Raw genomic sequence first — 23598 nt, forward strand, 5'->3', positions numbered from 1 at the left:
CTATTTACTTCCAGCAAAAAGAATTTTTGCTTTAGCTCAGCTGGTCCTATTACACCAGTTTGAGTGCATGGGGTTCATTGACCTTTTTAATCATATAGATGATGGGAAAGTTTTTGTTTCCCCCAGGAACAAGACAGTTGTCTTGGGAAAGCACCTGACTTGTCACTCTGGAGAGGTTAGGTGGGGCAGCAGGTCATCAGTCTGTTAGCTTGTGGAGATGAAAATTAACCTAAGATCTCCTCTAATCGCTGCATGTAATGATCACTGGTGTGTAAACATGTTTGGCTTCATTATCTGCACAAGCACTGAGCCTTAGGGGTTTTCTGTATTGATGAAAAGAGCACCTTTCCTCACCCAGATACCTTTCAGAGTAGGTTGTGTGCTCGTTGGTCTTGTGCAAACTTTTCGTGTTGTTGCTGGGTAGCTTCCTGATTAATCAGAGTGGTATTTGTGTTGGCTTCCCATCAGGAATGCCATGAAAGATATGTTTGAGTGCAGTGCCCAGCAATGTACAGAATACATAAGCTGCCTGTTTGTCAGCCATCCCCGCCTCTCATCCCTGCCCCAGCGTTCTCAAGGCGCTTTAAAACATTTTAAGCATGTCCTGACTTAAAATGTTTCTCATCCTTAGATATCTCAACGCCAGGTTCTCTGCATGACTGTCATAGTTCTGTCAAGGCTTTTTCTGAGGAGTTTGCATCCCAAGTTGGTTGGTTGTTGTGGTATCTCTCAGCAATATCTGCCCATGTGCCTTGTTTACCTGCTGGGGGATTGCTGATAAGCACAAGCTGGAGAGCATTTCTTGTTTTTGTAGGGCTGTTTCTGTGACCCCTTTGCTCAGTTCACTGCAGACATTGCCCGTGTCTGCAGCTGGCTTTTCCTTAGATACTTAGTTATTAGTTTGAGATGGCTCTTACATCACTTGTTAGTGTGAGGCTGCCGACTGGCAACATAGTAAAGGAGATAAAAAAGAAAGTTCTCAGTATAAGATTTGTTTTGAACAATAAAACGCTTACAAAGAATGACACAGTCTTGGCGAAGAGATACAGATTTGAAAAATGGAAAGGTCAAACAGCCCCCCCTTTAAACAATCGCCCTTTCTGCAGAAGCAAGACTGAGAGACAGCCACTTCTACTTTCCTGGCAGCCACCCTTCAGTGCTGATTAAGAAATATTCTCAGTACTGACAGCATCATATTCAGAGCCAAAGAGGGCCAGTCAGCAACATTGCACCAGCACAGAAATGCAAGCACCAGTGCAGGGTAGTTTTGCACTTTTATTTCTAATCTCGTGTCTTCCACAGACCTGGAAGCAGATGCTGCTCAGTACCTGCTGTCAGCTGCAGGAGGAATTCAGCAATAATGGCTTTCCTCACTCTTGAGCTGGCTTTTTTCCCCTCCTGCTTCTGCTGTGAGTTTGCAAAGAGCCTCTCCTTGCACATAAGTTTTCTTTTGCCACAGTTTATGCTGGGTGGCTGCATTAGCTCCTGTTAGTTTCTCTTGCTGGAGTCAGTTGTACTGAGCAGGGGGGATTTGGGTATTTTGCTAAGGCCTCTGCAGGAAGCCTCTGACAGGTCTGTTCCAGGAGGGATGCTCCAGCTGGGGTGAGCAGAGCACAGGCAGATGAGTGCAGGCTGATCACAGGACACTGGAGATGCCATTTCTCCTTTCCTCTTGCTGGTGGCACTCCTGCTTTTGGAGAACTGATTCATCTGCAGCTTCCCTTTGGGCCTTTACAACAGAGAATTGTAGGAAGGGACCAAGGGGTCGTTAGGTGGCTGATTCCTGACCCTGTTACTCCTGCCACAGCCATGTGTGCTCAAGGCTTGGCTGTTGGTGTGGCTTGGTGATTTGGAGGGACAGTGCTTCAGGAACTGCCTTTTGTTGCATTTCCTCCCAGCTGTGAAGAAGTTGATTAGACAAAGTATCCATACATCCATATGTGGATACATACACATATATATAAACTTTTTTTTTGCTCTATGCCATTGTTTGAGCTTGGTTTTCCAGTGTGTGGAAAAAGCCACACAGCTCAGGCACAGTTAACAGAACGGGGACTCTTTCCCAAGGCTGCTGGGCACAGACAGATCCTGGGATTCGTTTTCATTCCCGGACTAAAGAACACACCCTGTTCTGATCTGGGTACCCCACAGGGGCTTCTATGGAGTAAGAAGTTGTGGAAGAGGATTCTTATTACATCTTTCCCACAAACAGAGGCCCCCTCCTGCCCCATTACCATTCCCACAATTGCTCTCCTCCAGACTTGCTGCAGCAAACCTTCCACCAGCAGCAAAGATGTCTAGAATTGCACTATGTCTGGAATAGCCCACAAAAGGAGAAGACAGGAGCACAAAAACATCCTGACTACTAAAAGAAATAACATGGTAGAGCAAGGGCTCCAAGAGTGGTAAGAAAATACCATAAGAAAATTAAAGAGAAATATGATGAAGTTCTCTGCCATGCAGTTTTATTCTGTCTAATAAATATAATGCTGAAGATAATTCCCCAAAGATCCAGCAGAGCCAGCAAACAGAGTAATCTTGAACAGGAGTGGAAAGAGAGGAAACCTGCAACTTTTAATGGAGAAGCCATTCCTTTCCTTTGGGGTGATCTTGCTGAGAAGAGGGAGGGTGTCTGTCTGTCGGCTCTGCAAGTGGCCCTTTTTGAACTTCCCAATTCACAGCCAAGTCCTGTTGCTCTTCAACGGTAAGAGTTTTGTTGTGGTTGGAGGGATAAAAAATCCCCATTTTTAATAAGATGATTTGCTTTGCAAATGTCTTTGTTATTTATAGCCGAGCCAGACTTTGAACCACTAAGCTCTGGAGGATGAGGGCAGAATCCCACTAAGCAAAACCATTAATGGAGGAACCATGAGTGATCAGAGACCAGCTCTGGAAAAAGCTGAACTGGACACTGTGCACAGGCTGTCACAGGAGGAATGTAGGTTTGCTGTGCATGGCTGAGCTCATTTCCAGTACTGGCTGATCCACTAAAGGGCTTCAGCTTAGGTTACACTGTCTCCCAGTCTAAAGTTAGTTCCAGGGGTCCAAAATTTTGTCTTCATTTCCCCTGGAAACTACAGACCAGCCAATTTGGTCTTTTGCCTGAGGCTGGAGAGCTGCGTCATGAGCCTGGCCCTGACTGTCAGGCAAATTCAGGCTGGAATGCTCCTTCCTTGGATGAAGTGAAGATACTTTTCATATTTTTTTTTCAATGTGCAGTGATTAATTAAGCCTTATCACAGCCACATTGCTTGGTTTCTGTTCTGTTTAATAGAGGTGGAAATGGGAGCACAGGAAGGTAAAGCTACTGTTTGAGGATTAGACCTCAAAATCCTTCAGAGACATTGCAGGCACTGGGCATTACTGAGCCTAAACCTCCCAAGGACTAGGAAGTTCAGGATGTCTTGAAAGGGAAATGTTCCTATCTTGGATAAAAAGAAAACTGTTCAGGACTTGCTGAGAGTTGCTGCCTGGGAGCAGAGCCCTGGAGGGGTTTGAGGTCATTAAATCTGCATTTTAGCTCTGTCAGCCCCCTCACATCATCCTGTTTGGGAATTAATCAGACTTGATCCTAGCACAGTTTGGCTGCTCATTCCCAGTACAAAAGGACTGGAAAACTGTCCCACCATCTCCTTGCTTTAATGGCTGGAAACTTGCTGGGAAAGCTGGATTCTGCAACCTTTCTGCCAAAGGAACTCCACTGCTCCTCATTTGCACGTTTGCTTTGCTGCTCTGCCTCACTGGAGGAGGTGGTCCATGCCCAGGGTCCGAGGTGAGGGATGCTACAAGGATGTGTCATATGCCATCAGTGCCATGACTCAGGAATGATCTCAGCATTCTGGGGAGCAAAATGAAATGAGAAATGGGATCTCATTTGCAGAGAGTTGGCTGAGGAAGAGCGTTACCCTGAAAGTCAGTTCAGATCTGGCTGGAGGATGCTGCCCCTCACCTGGCTGCCTGCTCCCAGCCAGGACAGACAGGGATCCCCTCCACCCCCGTGGCTTCCAGTGCTCCTCTGCTCCTGGCTGGAGTAATGCTCAGACCCCATGGCTGATGTTGTAGCCTCTGGCTGATTTGTTTAAAGGGAGGATGGAGAGAACACAATGAGATGTCAGAGGAGATTCCAAGCAATTTTGACAAACACTCAAGGGATTTTTTTTTTTTCTTTCCACTCCCTTCCCCCCCTTGGTTTTTAGAATAATTTTTCAAGAGCACATATGCAAGTCATCTAAGGGAAACAGAACAGTGAGTACCAGGGGCTGGTACACTGTGTTCCCTTTGTGTACTGTAGAGAAAATAGATAAAAGAAACAAAGAATGATGCAGAGAGCAAAGCAGCCAACCGTACTCTCAGAGAGGTTCAATCTGACTTTTTCAGAGATGAAGGTCAAACCAAAAATCCTCAGGTGCCGGAAATTGGTCCCATCTTCCTAGAACCAAGAGAGATTTACCACTAATGAAACGAGAGCAGAATTCCATGCCATTTGTTGTTTCTAGAAGCAAGAAGAAAGGCAAGAAAGGAATATTGTCCTGAGCAGCAATAGGGATTATGTGCTTCTTTAGGAAGTAAATTACCATTTTATGATCATATCTGCTGTACACCCAGCCACCCACCCAGATTAGAGGCATCAATAGAGAACAGCTTGGACCCCCCTGGCATCGGCGAGCCGGGCAGCCAGACCCCCCGACAGAGGCACTGCTCATTAACATGCACTCCTCTGAAAGGAGACCCCCCCTCCTCGGCCCTTGCCCCTCAACCTGCCACTCTCCCCGTCTGCTGCTGCTGCTCACAAGCCTTGGGATGCAGAGCATGTCCAGCCGTGAGCGTGGGATAGCTCCCCTGCATCCCATCCGGGTTGTTTGTCTTGGGTCCCTCTCCATTCAGAGCAGAATGATTTTGCATAAATGCATCGACACGTCTGCTTTGTTCATGCACCAAGGGTTCTCGGCATTTCTCATCCCACCCCCATCTTCTCCCTGCCTCCCTGGCATGTGGCTTCACCAGTTTTTCCTTGATTTCCCTGTACAACAGCAAATAAACCTGCCTGAAGCGGTGCCAGGAGATCCGGCACAGTTAAAAATGCCCAGATAGATCTAAACCAAGCAATGGGAGAAGGGGATGGAAAAGGGTGCAAGAGCAAAGCCATAATGGCTTTTACACTGTAATTTGGTTTCATGTTCTGCACAAGGAAACATGTCAAATATGTAAACAGAGCTCTCCAGGGTTGTAATGTAGCTACAAAACCACGGATGTACAGGCAGGCAGGGTGCTGCTCTCCGGCAGAACGGAATGCCATCCCCAAAACCACATGGTCATTTCTTTAAGCTGAAAGTAAACTTTCTCATGCCAGGAGCAAAGAATTCCTTTTTTTCTTGCAAATGAAGGATTGTCTGCACCACTTGTTTGGAGTACCGTGGGCATTTTAGCCCACATTGTCATAAGACACCTCGTATTTTGAATGCCAGTGAATTTCAGGGTGTTCATCTTAAGATGTCTCTAAAAGGCATGGTTTAGGAGGATGGTGTTTACCCAGTACTGTCCTGAAAGTGTCTTGAGTCAATCCCTCTGTCACCACCTGAAAAAAACAACCAGAAAAAAAAAAAAAGAGGGGAAAAACCCCAAAACAACCAGCAAACAACAAAGTGGGGACCATTTGGATACCCTGTTGAGCTGCTTCAAGACTCTCCTGAGCTGTGCTGCCTTCGTTGGAGCTGTAGCTGTGGAGGAACCCCACACCTGTGCTCACTTTTGGAAGTGCTGCCTGCAAAGCGGGAGGATGGCTCTTTCCTCTGAGGTCATTTCAGTGGGGAATCTGATAAGAAGACATGATTCACCCTGGTAATTCAAATTCACATCTGGTAAGTGGCCCAGCTCCCCCGTGCTATCAGCAGGAGTCTCCTGGGGACTGGGTTTCCACTGTCGTCTCAGGGTCTGGCTCCAAGCTCTCACACGTGCCAGGAAATGGTTATTTGCAGGATCAGTGCTATTATCTGTCCCCACATGTACCTCCTCTCTGCAAGGAGCCCTCAGCTCAGGAGAACATCAAGTTCTGCCCAGCCATTTTGGTAGCTGGGCCAAAATCCAATGCGCTGCTGGCTGTGAATGTCATTTCTCCATTTTTTTTTGGTAATTAACCCTTGCATCATCCCTCTCAGAAGAGACAAATCCCTCTTCAGAGAGGGGAAGGTGAAGCACAGGGTAGAGATGACCTTCCTCACACCTCTCCATCCAAAGCACAGGGATGACCTTCCTCACACCTTTCTCCATCCAAACCCCTTTGAAACATTTGGCCTTCCAGCAGAGCTGCTCCGTCACTCTGTGAGCACACACAGTGAGCTGGACCAGCTGGAGAGGGAAAGCCTCACTCTGTGGAAATTTACCTGTTTCCCAGAGGTTGTTCCTGGTGAGAAAGGCTGAGCCTTGGCAGCTGGGTGTTCCTCCACCCCCTCTGCTGCCAGTCCATCTCCTCAGAGTCTGCTCCTGGAAGGCAGTGAGGCTGAAGAAGCTGAGTTCCTCTTTCACACAGTACTTTAATTCCTCCAGTAATTTCTTCTGGGAGCAGTTGGGAGTTCCTCTGAACTCCCCTACAAACCTGGGACATCAAGGACTAAATGCTCCAAATATTTTGGCTTAATTTGTTGGAGTTTGGGGTTTATCAGAGGTTTTGGGTTTATCAGAGCAACCAGGGTTGCTCCGAGGTGAGAGGAGAGTGACAGGCTTCCCCAGACAAGCCTTTTTCTTGGGTGGACATGTGCATGGGTTGCAGGCAGCAGCTGCTCTGTGGATCTGCCTGGATGGTCCAGCTCATTCAGAGGAATTTGTTTGCATCATGGTGGTTTCATTACTCTGCAGTTCAGTGGGAAAAGCCCAGTGAAGCAAGGGGGAACTTTTTGATTTGCATACTGCAAGCCATGTCTTTAGGTATTGAAAAACAAGCCAGAGGGTTTAAATCTCGATTAATACCCATTGATGTAGGGCTGATAGGTGGATGGGAACTGAAAGGTTTTTCCAGCTGAGGTGTGACTGCTGCCCGGAGCACAGGGCAGCTCCTCCAATCCCCCCTCCACATTGCCCTGGTGCCTCTCTGCAGCCTCCCTTTTCCTATTAAATTCAGGGCCTCTTCCCAATGCATCATCTCCCTGGATGTATCCAATTAAGGCCTGTTGACAGCCCAGAGCAGACTTACACCCTTAGGATTAGAGGCATGTGTACATCTTCATATAGGGAGGGACAACAACAGGGTGTCTGGCTGGCTCCCTGGGAGCGCAGTGGGGAAAGCTGAGCAGCCTGGAGAGGGAAAAGGAGCCAGGGAGAGGGAGATTTGCACCCCCAGTTATCCCTGCCTGTGGAAATGCTGTGTGCTGAGTGTGGTGTGTGGTTTACACAGCGTGTTTACACGGGCCATAACCCTAAACAAAGCTGAGAAGCACGGCTTTAACTCTGGAAATGAAAGGACTGGAAACCCCTGGTTTTCTGCACATGAGAAAGTTTTGTTCTTTAAACACACAGATGTTTTTAAATGAAAAATCACTCTTTTGACCTTTTCTGAGTGTGATCATGTGGTCAGGGCTGACATTAACCACTGCACGTCTGCTTGCCTCAGGCACAGGCGAAGCTTAGGGAGGGGTCTGCAGGGCTCAGGTTGGCACCTGCCTTGGCTCACATCTCTGGGAAGTGGCTCCTGTGCCCCCTGAACCCTCGGGGTGGTGCAGGGAGTTGGGGTGAGGCATGGCAATCTTTAGGGCTTCCTCCTACTATACTGGAAACAAAAGCAGTGGGGTTTTTTTCCTTGCCTGAGAGCTGAAAATTTTGTGGCTTAATTTCTTTCTTATGTATCTCTCTTTTTATTAGTGTCATTGTCCATGTGCTTCTGAGCATCTCTGTCCACCTCAGCCAGTGTGTTATCCAATGGAGAACTCAAGCTCTTGAGGGATTTGTTGTTGTTGTTTTTGTGTTTTCTCTACCTAGCTCTGTTTTTTCTTCATCCAAACAAAGGTATGGCACCAGCTCTGGGAAGGAAGGAGGGGATGTTACCAAGTGGATTGTACCCTCTTTGCCTTACAGGAGCTGCAAAAATACAATGAATCTAGTGAGCCAGAACTATGAATATAACAACAAAAATATATTTAAGATCCTCCTAAAGTGTGGCACACATTCTGCCTTTGACAGTTTGATTTTCTGGTGCCAGCTGCTCCTGAATGAAATGCTCCAGTCGAAGGAAAAAAAAAAAAAAAAAATCACTTTTGCTCTGTTCCTCGGTGATGAAAGCTGATGGGATGGGATTGTTTTGCTTTGCTGCAGCACCCCACAGCCAGCCTTGGCCTGCAGCTCCACAAAGCTGTGCTGCAGTGGACCTGGCCCGCTGGAGTCAGAGACGGGCAGCTCGGGAACCCGAGCGCTCAGCCAACAATAATGTTCTGGCTCCTGTATTTGTTTAACCTTGCTCTCCAGTGGATGGATATACAGTCTGCTAAAGCACTTATCAGTCTATAATGCCTTCACACTTCTGTGAGCAGTAATGTGGAAGTTGTAGACCGGGAGCTTGTGCTGCAGCTTGAAAATGTCTTTTAGTTTTAATGAGGCTGATACTTGCAGAACTGAAGGCATAAGTTCTTGTTTGGGTGCTGCTGCTTGATCCTGAGGTGGGATCCCAGCAGTGCTGACGTGGAAGATGCTGTTTTTTGAGAGCAGCATCTTTATGTCCTACTGCCAGGCTGAAGAAATAGCAGAGATCTGGCAGGAATAAACAGGAGCACATGTCAAATTGCTGGATTGCACTTTCATGTGCTGCACAGGAGACTGTGTTGTGCACTCAGAACCATCTCTTGATTCTGCATCCCTTCAGTTTGCATCTCTGAATGGCAAGAGAAGCAAGGGCATGTGCAAATTGCACCCAGGAGCTCCAGATGCTGGGGTTTGCTTGTGAGCTGCTGTAAAAGACGAGTTGATTTTTAAATCCCGTTAGTGCAATTATTTCTTCTTTTTCTTGATCTATTTTTCTGTAGTTTCTGGCCTTGGCTTAGCCAGCATCCTCGTGGTGATCCTTTGAACCGTGCAAAAATCATCTGGTTAGGGTTTTGTTGGAAAATCAAAACTCCATATTGTTTTTTTTCCACGAGTCCAGCAAGCATCCTGGATATTTGATTACACCTGGCTGGCTGTCAAAGCCCATGTGAGTTTGGGATAGGGCCAGTCAGAAGTGATTTACAGTTTTTTCAGGTATGCCATGTGAAGTTTATGGTTTGATGTGATTTTGATTTGAACTCACTGGTTTTAAATGAAGTTTGCTTTGAATCTGGAGATAACAGAAATTCAAAGGGAAGCTCAAAGAATGCAGGTCTGCACGATTTAAAAATGGAAATATATTGTTCATAGCAGCTCTTTGGAAGTGAAATAAGTGCATTTTTGAGAAAGCTAAAGTTAATAACACACCTTGAATACACATGCAATCTGGGCCATCATCTAATGGAAATCCCTGTAGCTCCTTTTCGCTTGCCTCGAACTAAACCAACTTATATGACAAAATGAAATAGCCCTTGCATCTCCCACTCATTTCTGAATCGCAGCCCTGTGTTACATCCAAAACTCTGAGGAAATCTCCCTTTGGAGATGAACACTATTGTTGTAAAGTAGAGGAATTTATCATCATGTCACATTGCAGGCAAACTATTGGTGCCCTGTCCGTGGTGTTTTCACAGAAAGGTCACTTTCCAGTTACTAAAAAATCCAGCCAAATCTTTAGCTGAAAATCGTGGCTCTGTGCTGAGGAAGCTGTAATGTCATGCTAATGGGATACTGAGTCTGCAAGCTCCAGACACATCAGCTGCTCCAGGTTCAAAGTGGACGTGGCTGTGCTGAGACTGGACACAGGGACAGGCAGCAGGGCTTTATTTCATCCTGCAGGAGATGTAAGCTGCTTCCCAATCCCACAGCCAAATCCTGTTCTTCATTACACAGGGAAAATTGACAGATGAGATTTCCTCTGACTTCTGAGCCAACTGAATCTGGGAGTAATATAGCATCAGTGTGTTACCCCGGGAGTTTCATCAGCTTCCAGTTGATAAAGCTTTTCTGTGGATCACCTGCCCACAGGCCTTTGTCCTGGAGCAGGACACGCTGCAGTTTTTCATCTTTTGCCATCAGACCTTTAGGGACCCCAATGAAAACTAGCAAAAGTGGACAAAGGACATGAAACAGAAAAATTGTGTTATCTGACACAGAGGATAAGGAGAGTTTTGTGGGAGAAGATGCAGTTGATGAGCATCAGAGATGAGGGGAATTTGCTGCTGTGGAAGTAGCAATAGACTGCAAGGTAAGGTGGCTGTTGAAAGAAAGAGACTCAGGTTTCTCCCCATGTTTTATGTTTAGACTCTCTGCTGCTCAATCTAAGATTTTGGTTTAGCTTTTTATTTTATTTTCTGCAACAGAAACCCATTGGTAGTCCACATAAAATTAAATATATGCACCAGTTTGGGAAAAGCAGCTTTGAATGTTTTCCTTAAGTTTTAGAGGCCAGCCTAGAATGACCCAAGGCTGACATTCATAGTTGGGCAGGCAACTCTGGACTCATATTTCTGATGGGATAAGTCCACTGACAAAGACATCTGATAACAACACTTATCCAAAAGCACTTCTGACCAGAATCTAGAAGAGAACCCAGGGCAAAATTCCTCGTGCTGCTGTGTGTACAATTTCCATTTGAGCTCCGTGGGTTTGGAATGGTCAGAGAAATTGGCTGGGGTTTGAGGTGTTTGTTGGAGGCCTTTTAATGGTTCGGTGCTCACTTGTGGGCAACTTCATTTTTCCCTAATTCCAACCCAATTCCCAGCCTAAATGAGAAAAGCAGTGCAACAGCTTTGAGAACAGATTGGAGGTCTGTGCTGCAGTCGGCAAACTGGGTGGTGTCCATGTGGCAGTCAAGCTGCCTTACAATATTGGGCAATAAACAAGCAGGAACCTTCTGATATTTAGCAACTGCACCATAGTTTCTCATCCTTGGGTAAGATTAACCTTAGGTCAGCAAGAACAATAACATATTTAAGAATAAAACCCTGGGTGACTGCCAGCACCCTGGTCTGGCAAGGGAGAGAGAAAGTTTTCAACTGTAAGGGATGTGTTAAAATGCTGCTTATGTCATGGTTAGGATCCTCTGGCATGTGTTGAGTTAAATAAAAATAACATTCTGCAGAGCAAACAGATAAATATTGTAGATTACTGTAGGTCTCAGTATTACAGCTGAAATCTGTTCTTTAGCTGGACCTTCAAACAAGAGAACATGTTCTGTTTGTGCCTCCATGGGTTTTGTATCAGTCTGTGAGTTTTCTGTGCATTTCCTCAGCCTTACTGAGGATGTTCTGCACTCAATAAATAGCTGGTACTGTGGGTTTTACCAGGAGATCTTGTTCCTGCCTGCTCCATGGTTGCAGTTTTGCCAATAGGACAGGGTTCAGCCCATTTCATCCCAGAAACACTCTGAGTTGTCTGTCTGGGTGCAGAAGTATCAGCAGCACAGTCCCCTGTAGAAAGGAGTGGGGAGAGGAAGCTCTTGGAGCCCAGTCTCCACTTCCACCCTCCTCTCCAGAAGGAGGATGCTTGCCACTGCCTGACCGAGTGCCCACGATGCCCCTCGCAGCCAGACAGAGCTCGAGGACACGGTCTGGAGGAGGCCCTTCCATGGCTCACCAGATGGGATTTTGGGAGCAGACAGATCCGTGCACTGGAGGCTTGCTCTGTTTCCAGCCGCCCCTGGGCATGCAGACAGGCACGTCCGCTCCAACCACGGTGCCAGGGCTGAGTAGGGCAGCATCCGAGCTTAAATAGCAGCTTTTCTGTCTGCATTTAGGATTATTTTGATGTTACAGTGCTGAGAACCAGCAGTGTGTGCAAAGCCTGTGGTGTCTGACTGTGCTGGCTCGGTGGGCAGGTCAGAGTGGGATGGGATCTGTGTTTAGGGAGCTGTATCCCGTGTGCTCTCAGTGACATCTGAGCATCCTTTTGTGGCTCATATCTTTCATCTTCAGCACACCTGTGTGGTGTGGGGGAACATCATCCTCATCTCCTAGACAGGGAGCCCAGGGAGAAGCCAAGTGCTGCCCAGAAGGTTGTACTGGGGCAGTTGGGCTGGGATCTAGTCCAGTGCCCAGTCCAGGGGATTTGTGATCCTTAACATGTCGTTCAGCTGCAACAGGAACCCATCCACGCAAATTCACATTGCCTGCAGTCATGGGATGGCTGGGAATCATTCACAAGGGCGCCTTCCAAAATTTGCTCTTCAGCAAATTTTCCCATATTACTTTGAAGGAAATGGAGTTGATTGCGATAGTAAATGTGTTTTTGATGTGGCAAAAAGCTAAGTGCTCCCAATATATCACTTTTCCCTTTCTGCTGACACATTCCTCGGTCCCCCTGAGTAAGGGAAGGAAAACAGGAGAGGCGGTTTGAAGAACATGTTGTGCCTTTGATTGACAAGAGGTTGTATAAATCAGTCAAAGGGAATCCTCCAGGCATTCCCTCTTGTGGGAAGATCCCACAGTGCTCCCTGGCCTTGATCGTTCTGTCTGCCGATGTTTGTGTACAAAATGTGTGGGTGGGAGACGAGCTGGATCTGAACCTCCGAGAGGAACAGACATCAGCTCTTCTAATTGAAAGCAGCTTCCTCGGGAGGGGGATGACATGGGCTTCCAGTAACTAGACACAAATAGTCGCTGCATACTTTGGAGCACACACTAAGCTCCTGTGGATATCCCACTTGCTGTGTGGGGCTGAGAATCTGGATAAGCCCCAGTGAGTGAAGTTTGGAGCGCTGTGCGATGCTGTCATTCTTCAAAGCAGACACTTCAGTGTTTGGTAACACCCTGAAATGAGAAGGCTATCGATGTGTTCTTCCCTCTGCAGCTGTCAGGTGCTTTAGCTGCTGCTTTGCATCACTGTAGCAAACTGGAGGATGTTAGGATATGGCCTGTTTCTCATAAATGTGAATTCCTGCGAATAGCAATGACGAGAGATGATATTCTGTCTTCCAGGCCGTTGGAACTTGTAGTTCTAGAAGTTTTGGTACTGCAGTAATCACATAATCATTTAACTTAGAAAAGATCTCTAAGATCATTGAGTCCAACCATTAACCTAATTAATTAACTGGGAACTTCGGGCTGCTGCCACAGTCTAGGGATGCCTTAAAAGCAGAGGTGTGAAAGTCTCTTCCAGCAGGTGTGATGTGACATTCAGTGCCTGTGCAGAATTGAAACTGGGATGGATTTACCAGGTGGGTGTTGGAGCCTGGTGAGATGGTGGTGTCTGTCGGTGACAGGAGTGTTTATCCGACCCAATTGTTTCCAGAGAAACCTAAAGAACTTTTTTTTTTTGCCATTAGCTAAGTTTACTGGCTGGCAGTGAGTGGAGAAGAGGCTCTTGTAGCCATTCATCTCTCCTGGACTTTTCCCACACTTCTCAATTAGACTGTTCCAAAGGAATCTTTTACCCCAGGACCACTTTGAAACACTTGTCTGGGTAGCGATGGATCAGCCTCAGCAGGGGGAAGCTTATCTAACCTGCTCAAACCAGGCCAGTCTGACAGCCCACGTGGCCTGAACACAGGCTCTTTATGCAACGCTCAGATTTTTGCTAATATTCTCCAGCAGAAGCAGAAAGTGCTAGGGTTCCCATACTCACACAAATCAAACAAGGCATTTAAAAGTTATCAGAGATTTCCAGCCCACCTCAGCAGGGGTTTATTTTGGGTTAGAATCAAACTTTTGGTGAAGGTCTGGGTGATTTCTTAATACAAGTTTTCACTCATCCATTAAGTGGCACTTAAAAAGCACCAAAAGTCAGTGCTGCATTTCTTTCAGCCACCTTTCTGGACCAACAGAGCAGGAGGAGAAGCAAGAATAAGAACAAAATCATATAAAAGTAATGAGACCTTTGTTCATGTCAAAGAGCTCTCTGACCATATATATTGCAGATGTGGGCAAGATAAATTCCCTGGCTGGAGAGGTATTAAAATAAAAACCATGCTCCCAAGAAGAGACAGGCTGCTGAAAACGCAAGAAGGGAGAGTTGCGAAACCGAACATGTCGAATTGCTGGCCTGGATTTCAAATGCCAAAGATAGTTTATGTAAAGCCTTGCTCTGCTGTAAAATGTAACACTATCCACTGGCTAGCCTCAATGAAGCTTGGTCCCAGTTGTTTCAAAAAATAAATAAACTAAAAATCTTCTTCCAGCCCATTAAAGCTGATTTATGTTTTGCCTGTAAGATTCCTCTGTGCTGGATCTTGAGGGAGTCAGATTTTAAAGGGGATTACCTCACTTTTAGCCAATCTGGTTTCTCATTCCCAGGCATCCCAAGCTCTCTTTGCAGTGCCCAGACTTTGCCTGCTGAGACCAAGAGGGCATTTCTATAGAATTATCAGGCGGGCATAGGATTTTGGATGGCTGCTAATTTTCTTGTTTCACTTCAGGGTTCTTTTTTTTGATTTAATAATTAAATTGCTGATGGGAACAGATTTACTGACAGCACATCAGCACAAGGAATTCTATGTATTCCTATGGTAATAACAGTCAGTGAGTTCACCAAAGGGCTGTGAATCCAACAGGTACCTTTCAGATGCTCCAGGAGCCTGTAAGTATCCTTCTAATGCAGCAGTAAACTTTCCCATGGTGGACATTCCCTTTTTTTCTGTTTGCTGGGGAGATGAAGGCTGTGGTCATTCATGCTTCATTTTTGAAGCAGCTTCACTGAGCAGTGTGTTTTCAGGGTAATTCTGACTATTTCTTGCAGCTTCATTTTCACATCTGACATATTGGTGGCACTGCAAGGCTCTCTGGTGTTTAGATTCTGTTTTTTGGGGTTTTTTTTTAGCTTTTCATCCATAACAGGACTTGGGAATCATGTACTTCATTGAGAAGAGCAGTTTGCCTCCAATCTCACTGCTGCCTGCCATGGAAAAAGGTGATTCCATTTGCAGAACTGATTGGGGAAAGAGGAAATCAATTTGCTTAAACTGGGTTCTAGAGGCAGGACTTTCCTGGCTACACCTGGTTCCAAGTTTGCAGGGCTATGTGTGGCTCCTCAGGGGTTACAGTAATGTCAGGTTTAAATGGGGCAGTGCTGGAGCACCTGGAGGCACCTCCACACTGTCTGTGCTGGGGTGTTCAGAAGTGATCCTCACCTCCCTCACTGGGAAGATTCCTGGTCCATTTGGGTGGGAGCAAAGTTGTTCTAAATGCTGTCAAATACCTGGTACCAAATTCAGAGGAGATTGTTGGCTGCCATCCTGCTGCTGTGAGTCTTGAGCTCCTGTTGATGTTTTAGTTTTTCTTACTGGGGTGGACAACCTGGAAACATAATTTTGGATAATCTCATGGCATTTAGAATCACAGTTATTGTGCATTGCTTTATCCTAGGAGTACATCTGGACTTTGTTTCCCCACTTCAAGCAGTCAGAAACCTTCCTTGCTGTCCTCTAGGTCAGTTTTGGTGTTTCTTTTTTTCCTGCTGCAGACGTGTCGTACCAAGGTGATCGACTTGAACGACGGTGTGTCCCAGTATGCCTGGTATCCCTGCACAGCCAACTTCCAGTACTCCCACATGACACAGACCATTTTCTGGCTGAAGGTAGGAAGTGCACACATCATTCAGAAATTTCCTCTTTGCCTCTACTAAGATTCTCCAGCAGGCAAAATATTGTAGGCCAGCCTTCCCAGGGCCAAGCTGCTCCTTTCTGAAGTATGTTTAGAGCAAAACAATGTTTTTGAGTGCTGCCTAGAGAGTCAGTAGTGAAGTCCCCTCATGTGGGACAAGGCTATTGAATTTCTGAGAGAGTTCAGCTTCAGGGCTGTTTGACTTGAGTTTATCTAGTTTGTGTAGGAGAGACTGGAAGAGAAGATTTCCGTGTGACCTGGGATGGGAATTCTTCTTTTAAAAGTCCTGGACTGTCTCCTGGGGATTTTTAAAAGCCCACCACAGTTCTCCACCTCAGGCTTTGTGGGGTTTGTGTTTTCCCAGGCTTATTTTTCCCAGCCTATGGTGGCTGCAGCAGTCCTTGTTCACTTGGTCACAGATGGGACCTACTACCTGGACCAGAAGCAGGAGACCATCGGTGTGCAGCTGTTTGACACCAAAGAGCAAAGCCACGACCTTGGTAAGACTCTGTTGTATTAAACTCCCTCTTTACTGCTTGCTTAATCTGGTAATGCCCCCATTCACCAGTATTCCTCCTCAGTTTCTTCTCAGAATTAGACAAATAAGGTGCCTGCTCAATGCTCCAAGCCCTGAGTCTCACTAGGGTTTGTTGAAAATGATGTGTTATTTTATACAGACATTACTCCATAGCTGTTCACTATCTGTTCAGAGGTGATTAGCTCCTCTTCAGTCACTAAAATCAGCACTGCCTCAATGCTTCACACCCAGCACTGCCCTGGAGAGACACAGATACGTGCTACAGGTGAACCCCTGGGAGCAGAGAGTGAGGGACCTGCTCCAGCTGCTGCACAAAGGCTTCTGTTCACAGGAGAGCTGGGTGATCTCCTGCTTGCAGGGAGGTCTCCAGAGCCATTTAATGGCCAACATTCCCCAGGTGAAGTGCTTCAGCTGGTGAAGGTCCAGCCCCAGGGCCCTGCCAGGCTCCTGGCATGGCCTCGAGCAGATGTTCCTGACAGAGGCAGGACCAGCTCTTGTGCTGAAGTGCTGGCACAGGCAGGTTTTGTCTCTGCCCTTGGCACAGCGCCCTAAACTGGGGACGTTGTGCCTGGTGAATTGATCCAGGCTGCATTTAAGCTCCAGAACCCAGGAGCTCTCCCTAGCTCCCAACTCTGTGTCAGAGTAGGACTTGCATAATCCCTTTCCAGATGTTCTCTGCCCTTTTTTTTTTTTTTCACTGAGGAGAAAGCTGGCCAGGTCACCTTGAGAGCAATTTTTAAGGAAACAAAGCTCCCATCCCCCTGCTTTCTGCTTTACCATAGCTTTTCAGTTTTAACAAACTGAAACTCAAATGAGCTTCCCACTAGTGATGAGAAGGAGAAGGGACAGAGAGTGACAGGTGTTGGATGAGCTTCCAGGATAATTCAGAATTTGGTGGGGTGTGGAGGAGAACAAAGGAAATACGTGTGGTGTCTGTTGTCCAAGAACAAACTGAAATTTGCAGCAAGTTGTACAGGTTGAGTCAGGATGGCTCCCAGTTTGCCAGAGCCCTTGGATTAATCTTACCCTCCTTTTGCAAAACAGTGGCACATAGCTCTATCCCTCTGAGAAATAAATGATGGAGTCACAAGCATGCCAGCAGTACTTAATGTGACATTTTATAGGGACAGACAGGGAGGCTGGGAGAGAAAGAGAACAAGAAAGAGGAGCAAAGAGGAAACTGAGGGTTAGGTTTTGAAATCTTCAATGAAGTTGCAACATGAGTTTGGCATGGCTCAGCCTGATGTCTGGATGTCCTCCCAGCTGAAATGCTGCTTTCATCATGGAAAAGCCCTTTGACCTTTCAGAAGAGGCTGCCTGGAGCAGAGGAGAGGTGTAGGTGGGCTACCCAGCAGCTCTCACTCAGGCAGAGCTCCCCATTGCTGTTCTGTCTGACTTCTGACAAGGACATGAAGTCCTTTTCCTGGATATTGTGTTTCATGTGTTTGAGTTATCACCATGGCAAGCTGGAAACTGCAGCTGAGATGCAAATGTTGGCATGCACTGGGGGCAGGACTGACTGAGACACTCGATGAGCCTTAAGTAGGAGTTCATGGCAAACTGAAAGTACATCCAAAAGGAAGTAGCAATAATTTAAATCTCAATCAGTCCCCAGTGTGCTGAAGACACTGCCATGAGCAAAGAATAGCCTATCCAGACATGCAGTTTCCTGCCTTGATCAGAACAAGTGGGCTCCCAGAAAATAATGTGAAGCTGCTTCTACGTGCTGGTAGGAGATGGAGAGGTTGGGATGCCAAACAGCTCAGAGCTGTTGGTCCAGAGCCATCAGAGACACCGGGATGCAGCTGCTAAGCTGAATAGATGGGTGCAGAGCCACAGAAACTGGGGGGACCCTGAGACAGCTCTGACTGCCCCCATGGGCACCTCTACCATCTTTGAGGGTATTTCAGGGGAATTAAGAAACCTTCACCTGTCCAGCCCCCGTTTTCCTGGTCAGGTCAGAAATAACCAGCAGTGCAGCACAGCTCTGAGGGTCTGCTCTGTTGTGGACAGCACCCGAGTGCAAGGAATGAAATAGAAGTGAATAAACAGCCTCATACCATAAGGTCTTGGCTTTCCATCAGAGAAGGCAGAAACTTCCAAGGAATTTGGGAACCTGGGATTTTGAGTATTAACTGCACCTGTTTGTATGTGAGAAACGTGCACCGTTCCACAAGGAGCTGATATCAAAAGACTTCTGGGAGGCAAGTAGACAGGGAGGTTATTTCAGGGTCAGGTGAAGACCAAAACAAAAAGAGGTTTGCTTTTTTATATTATTTTTTTTTATTACAGGAAGTTTTTTTTTTTAAGTAGAGGGTGGGAGATAGATGTTTAAAAAGCATGTCTTAATTCACAGGAAATCACTTTCTAAGGAGAAAAATGAAAGCCTTTTTATTCCTTCTCTTTTGAGTCAAGAAATCCGAACTGAGGAAAAAAAAAATAATAACAGAAATCCCTGAGCCAGTTAAACATGCAAATAGAATTTATTTTATTTTCAAATTCGTAAGTGTATCAGGGTAGCCAAGGGGCCTGGGCCAAAGCCATTGCTGGGGGAGCTCCAGTGAAGCAAATGGATCTGGAGCCAAGCTGATCCTCGGAGTGATGCCATGGAGCTGTGGAGGCAGAGCCTTGCAGGCAGCCAGCAGGCCATGAATCTCAATTAATGAATTTTGAGGGCAGCCGACAGCTGTCCGTCCTCTGCCTTCCCCCTGAGGTGGGTTTGGCCCGTCTGAATTCAGGTTGCTTCTACCTGAAGGTGGGAATTTCTTCCCAGCTGTCACTGAGTGCCTTATCCACCGGACAAAAGGGACTCAGGAGTGTCTTTGCCACCTCTCTGGTGTTTCTGTGCACCACAACCTTGAGATGCTTTCATTTCCCCAGAACACAATTCTTTTCTCTTCTAGTGACATCACCTGTAAAATCCTCAGTGGCTCCATCACCCTCATTTCTATCTCCAGGACCAAATCTGCCTTTTCTTGCAAAGAACAAGATACCCTAAGGCTCAAAACTACCAAAGAAAAAAAATCATATCTGGCCAAATTTAGTGGAAAACTCATGCAAAAAAAAAGTTTTACACTGAGTGCTAATGACATGCACAGCTCCAAACAAGCTGCTGGTGCCCCAGCCCCGGTGCACAAAGCCCCCCAGCCTGCCGGCACCATTTGATCCTGCATATAAAGGCTCCAAGTGTCCTCCAGGACCCGTTGTACAATGGTGTGACTCTGCTTCCCCCGTGCTGGTGGCTCCTGATTTACCAGAGCACAATGGGGACGTAGCCTGGTCTAAAGGAGCGGCTCCGAGGGCCTGCCGCGCTGGCAGAGAGAATGGCAGCCTTTCTTCAGCTGTCTGGAGGGATCTGCTTCTCTGCTAAGCTCTCTGCAGCCTTTTGGGAAGCCCCTCCAGGCAGCTTACCATAACTTTTCAGCTCTATAGGGCCGTTCCTCTGGGTGAAATGCCTCTGAAGTGCCCAAGGCTTCGGGAAGCAATTGTGTTAAGCCTGACCCTTCCTCTGATCTTGTCTCTCCTCTGGCAGGTGTCCACGTCCTGAGCTGCAGGAACAATCCCCTGATTATCCCCGTCATCCATGACCTCAGTCACCCTTTTTATCACACCCAGGCTGTCCTCATTAGCTTCAGCTCCCAGTTTGTGGCCATCTCCGGGGTGGCCCTGCGTTCCTTCCACAACTTCGACCCCATCACCATCAGCAGCTGCCAGCAAGGACAGACCTACAGCCCTGCGGAGCAGAGGTGAGCGTGTCAGCCCTGCTTCCCTCTGCCTCACAGCCACCACCCCCAGCGTGGGCCAGGGCTGGGGAGGAGGCAGGAGGGGCACAGCAGCTGAACCCTGCTGACCCCTTTGTGTCACGGGTAAAAAACCGGCAGTGTTCTCATTGATCAGGATGGATGGGACATTTAACCCGCACGGGATGCTGTTAGTGAATGATTTCCTCTTCCTTTCTCCTCCCTCCTTTATGCCAAGCCTGGAATTGGGGCCAGTTCGCTCTGCACACATTCCCCAGCCTGGTGTTGGGTTGGCCACTCACACAGCAGGTCAGCCTGAGCCCTGTTGTGCTGCCAGTGCCAGGGCACCTCCCAGGGAAGGGACTGCATGGACACAGAGTGACGCCTGTGCCCTGCAGGGGCTGCATCCTGCCAGGTGCTCAGCCCCGGCCATCAGCGTCTGCTGTGCTTTTATGGCTGGGTGAGGCCCTCAGCACCTCTCTGGATCCAGCCCCCATTCTGAAAAGCTCTGTGGGACCCCCCAGGATGAAAGGTTTATGGCTACCGTTTTATTCTTGTTGTTATTACAGACACATCAATAGATCACCACCAACCCCTCTCAGTCTCTGCTTTACAGCATCCCACAGAGATTGTGACCTTTCATGGCCTCTGGTGCAGCAGCTTCATGGATCCTTTCAGCGAGGCACTGAAAAGAAGAGGAGAGAATTTAGCAAAACCCCTGAAAGAATATTTTTTTTTCTTCCTTTGTGAATTCAAAGTTGTGAGCAGTTGTCATACCGTAGCAGCAGCAATAGTAAAACAAGTAGCATACCCCAGCAAACCTCTGCTCAGCCTCCTAAGCAAGCTGTCAGGTTTTTTGATAATGTTCTGCCTTGTTTTTAGGACCTGCTTTTATTCCAGGAAAGGCGGGAGAGTGAGAAGGGGGAGAGAGAAGGGAAAATAAAATTAAAAAAAAAGGAGTATATCTATAGCTAAATCAATCCAGTCAGTGTGTTCTGACCTAGATTCAAAGCGTCTGATCGTTGTGTGCAATAGGTTGTATAAATTCAGAGGCCCAAAGACAGCAGGATCAAGTTTCAGATGAGAAGTCTGGTGGTGGAAATGTGGCCAAATCCCAGTGCAGTGCAGGACAGAAAAAGGGCAAGAAAGCCCCACTGGAAGGAGATGGTGAGAAGCAACAGGGAGCTCAGGGGGACTGAGACTCAGGGCCACATTCCACTGCCCTCTCAAGTTTTCGGTAGGAATTGAACCGTTTGTTCCCTGATTGAGCTAGAAGTGCTCTGTGTTTAGAAAGTTATTTCCTTAATAAAAAATGCATCCCCCTTAGGCCAAGCTTCAGCGAGTCTCAGCAGCCCAGCAGCCCAACCTTTAGAAACCCCTTGAGGAAGAATCACCTGCCTTTTGCCTCTTTTGTTTCTTCTTGATTTTTTGGCATCGTTTTGTTTTGGAGATGCACTGAACCCTCTCAACCCCCTGCTCTCCCAAACCCCCATCTGAGCCTCACTCTTTCAAAGTAATGTTTTAGGTCTTGCAGGTTCCAGCACTGGACTGATCATAAAGCTTCCCATGTCTGACAGGGAACTAGAAACTCTCCAAAGTAAAGCCCTGGTGCAAAGGCAATTGAAATCAGTGGAGTTATTTCCACTGATGAGTGTTTCAGTGGAGAGTCAGTCCCCAGTTTGCCTTGTGCTGGGGTCACTTGGGGTGCCCAGATCTGTTTTCTTCTGCACAGAAAGCTCCAAGCAGGTCAGATACCCAAAATGTAGAAAAATTGTGCATTAAGCTGTGCAGCCAGGAAATAGATGACACCTTTGCTGTCACCTGCTGTCTTTTTCCTTGGTTATTTTACCCAATCTAGGAAGAACAGAGAAAGAGAGATTTTAAAAATGATTTCTTAACCAGCTCAGAGGCTGGAGGGGGTTTTCTGCCTCTCCTGCTCACATCTGCCCATCAGATTCCCTTGAGGTGCCAGTTCCACACTGCCCATCTTTCCCTTCTCCCTTTCCCCACTGGTAGCATTTGCCTAATATGATTTTTAAGGTATTTATTGATTTTTTAAAGGAACTTGCCTTTCTATGTGTGATCATCTCTTTTTCCCCCTTTCACTTTCCTTAGGTCAGCATGGATATTTTTGCCTGCTTTTTGGCTTCTCTCTATAAGAGGTATTATTTCTCTCTTTCAAGGAGAATTATTTTGCTTGGAGAGGATTTATAGCCAGATACAGATATTTCTAGGCAAAGGTGCAGATTTTGAAATTGTGAGGGAAAAGAAATATATTGTCCCTTAAAAGCTAACACAGTTTTTATTTTGAGGGTGAATGGATCCCTCCCACAGGTTAGCAACAACTTAATGACTGAAAGTAAAACATGCACTTAGTCTTCTTTCTTAAAATATGTATTATAGTTAATATTTTAGAAAAAATGGGCTTAAATCTAAAAGTCCAATTGAACTTTATAGGTAGTTGTCCTCAGTCATCATTAGTTGTTTTGAAAATTTTTCCATCCTCCAGAAGACATTTATAGTTTGAAAATTCCTACTCTGTCCTTTCCAGTTTTTTTCTTCCAGTTGTTGCTTTTATTCTGCTGCCAGTGACTACAGACTCTTTTTTTGTTTTCAGCAGAAGTTTACCTCACTGCTGGAGATGTGCTGTAAAAATGACACTCTTTATTTCCACATTGCATCCTGAGAGCAGATATAATGGCCTGGTTAGTTCTTCTCTTGTGCTTTATAGCTGGAATTATTATACTTTTACTATTTCCTGTGTAGCCTCATGCAGTGGACGGTGAAATTGGGTGTGCAGAAGCAGAGGTGTAATTTCCCACCCTGCAGCCACTCGAGCAGCAAGAAGGCCTGATGTGCTGTGGCTGCCTTTGGCAGTGGTTCCTCAAAAATCAGGTTTTTGTCTTTTTCACTGGGTAGGAAACATCAGCTGTGGGTCACCCATCCCTGGAAGAGCAGCTTGTGGGAAGTGCTGCTTTACTTCCCTGCCATGGTCACCAGACCTGTCACTTCCACCACCCCTCCTGCAAACTGCAGGCAGGAAAGCCAAATTTACTCAATCAGAGCTGTGCATTTCAGGAGTTTCCATCTTTCTAATCCACCATTACCTCTGTGTTCACACTGAAGACAGGTCCCCCCTGCCTGCCCACAGCTCTCCAGTCTTCTTGCCTCACATTGTCACCACCTCATGCTTTCTAATGAGTGGAGCAAAAAGATTTTCCTTCCCTTTCTCTGGTTAAACCTTGGCACAGCCTCACTGCTACGGCTTCAAAATTGCTTCTGCAGGGGAGATTTTGGGTTTTCCTCCCTCTGTAAGTGTGCATATCTGGGTGTTTGACACTGTAGACCAAGACCCACCACACCACCACCTGCTCTGGCCTCTGTGGAGAGGTTCCCTTGGAGCTGCACCCTTTGCTGCCCCAAACAAGCCCCAGGGAGTTGTAGCCCACTCCAGCTCTTCTCTTTGTCTTATTCTTGCCCACTGTCAGCTTCCCCAACAAGAAATGATGAAGATAAATCTTCAGCAGCAGAACAAATGCAACCGTTCTTTACAATTCTGGTTATTTTTAATTTTTTTTCCCCTTTTCAAAAGGGGGAAAAAAGGGTTTCCTCGTCTCTTTTTGTTGTGAATTAATGCAGCTTTCTCTTTCCCTGTTCGGTCGCCTTTCCCCTGCCCTGC

General features: G+C 46.7%; 1 protein-coding gene across 1 annotated transcript in view; it reads left to right on the top strand.

Moving 5' to 3' along the window:
* PAPPA (pappalysin 1) overlaps positions 1-23598 on the top strand; it is a 173628-nt gene that overhangs the window by 105589 nt on the left and 44441 nt on the right. Inside the window, exons 11-13 of the mRNA XM_084219498.1 lie at positions 15502-15615; positions 16006-16141; positions 19712-19925. Of these exons, the coding sequence (XP_084075624.1) occupies positions 15502-15615; positions 16006-16141; positions 19712-19925 (464 nt within the window). The remainder of the gene's footprint in view (positions 1-15501; positions 15616-16005; positions 16142-19711; positions 19926-23598) is intronic.

This window comes from Fringilla coelebs, assembly GCF_963513975.1.
Source record: "Fringilla coelebs genome assembly, chromosome: 21".
In the NCBI taxonomy this organism is placed as follows: Eukaryota; Metazoa; Chordata; class Aves; order Passeriformes; family Fringillidae; genus Fringilla; species Fringilla coelebs.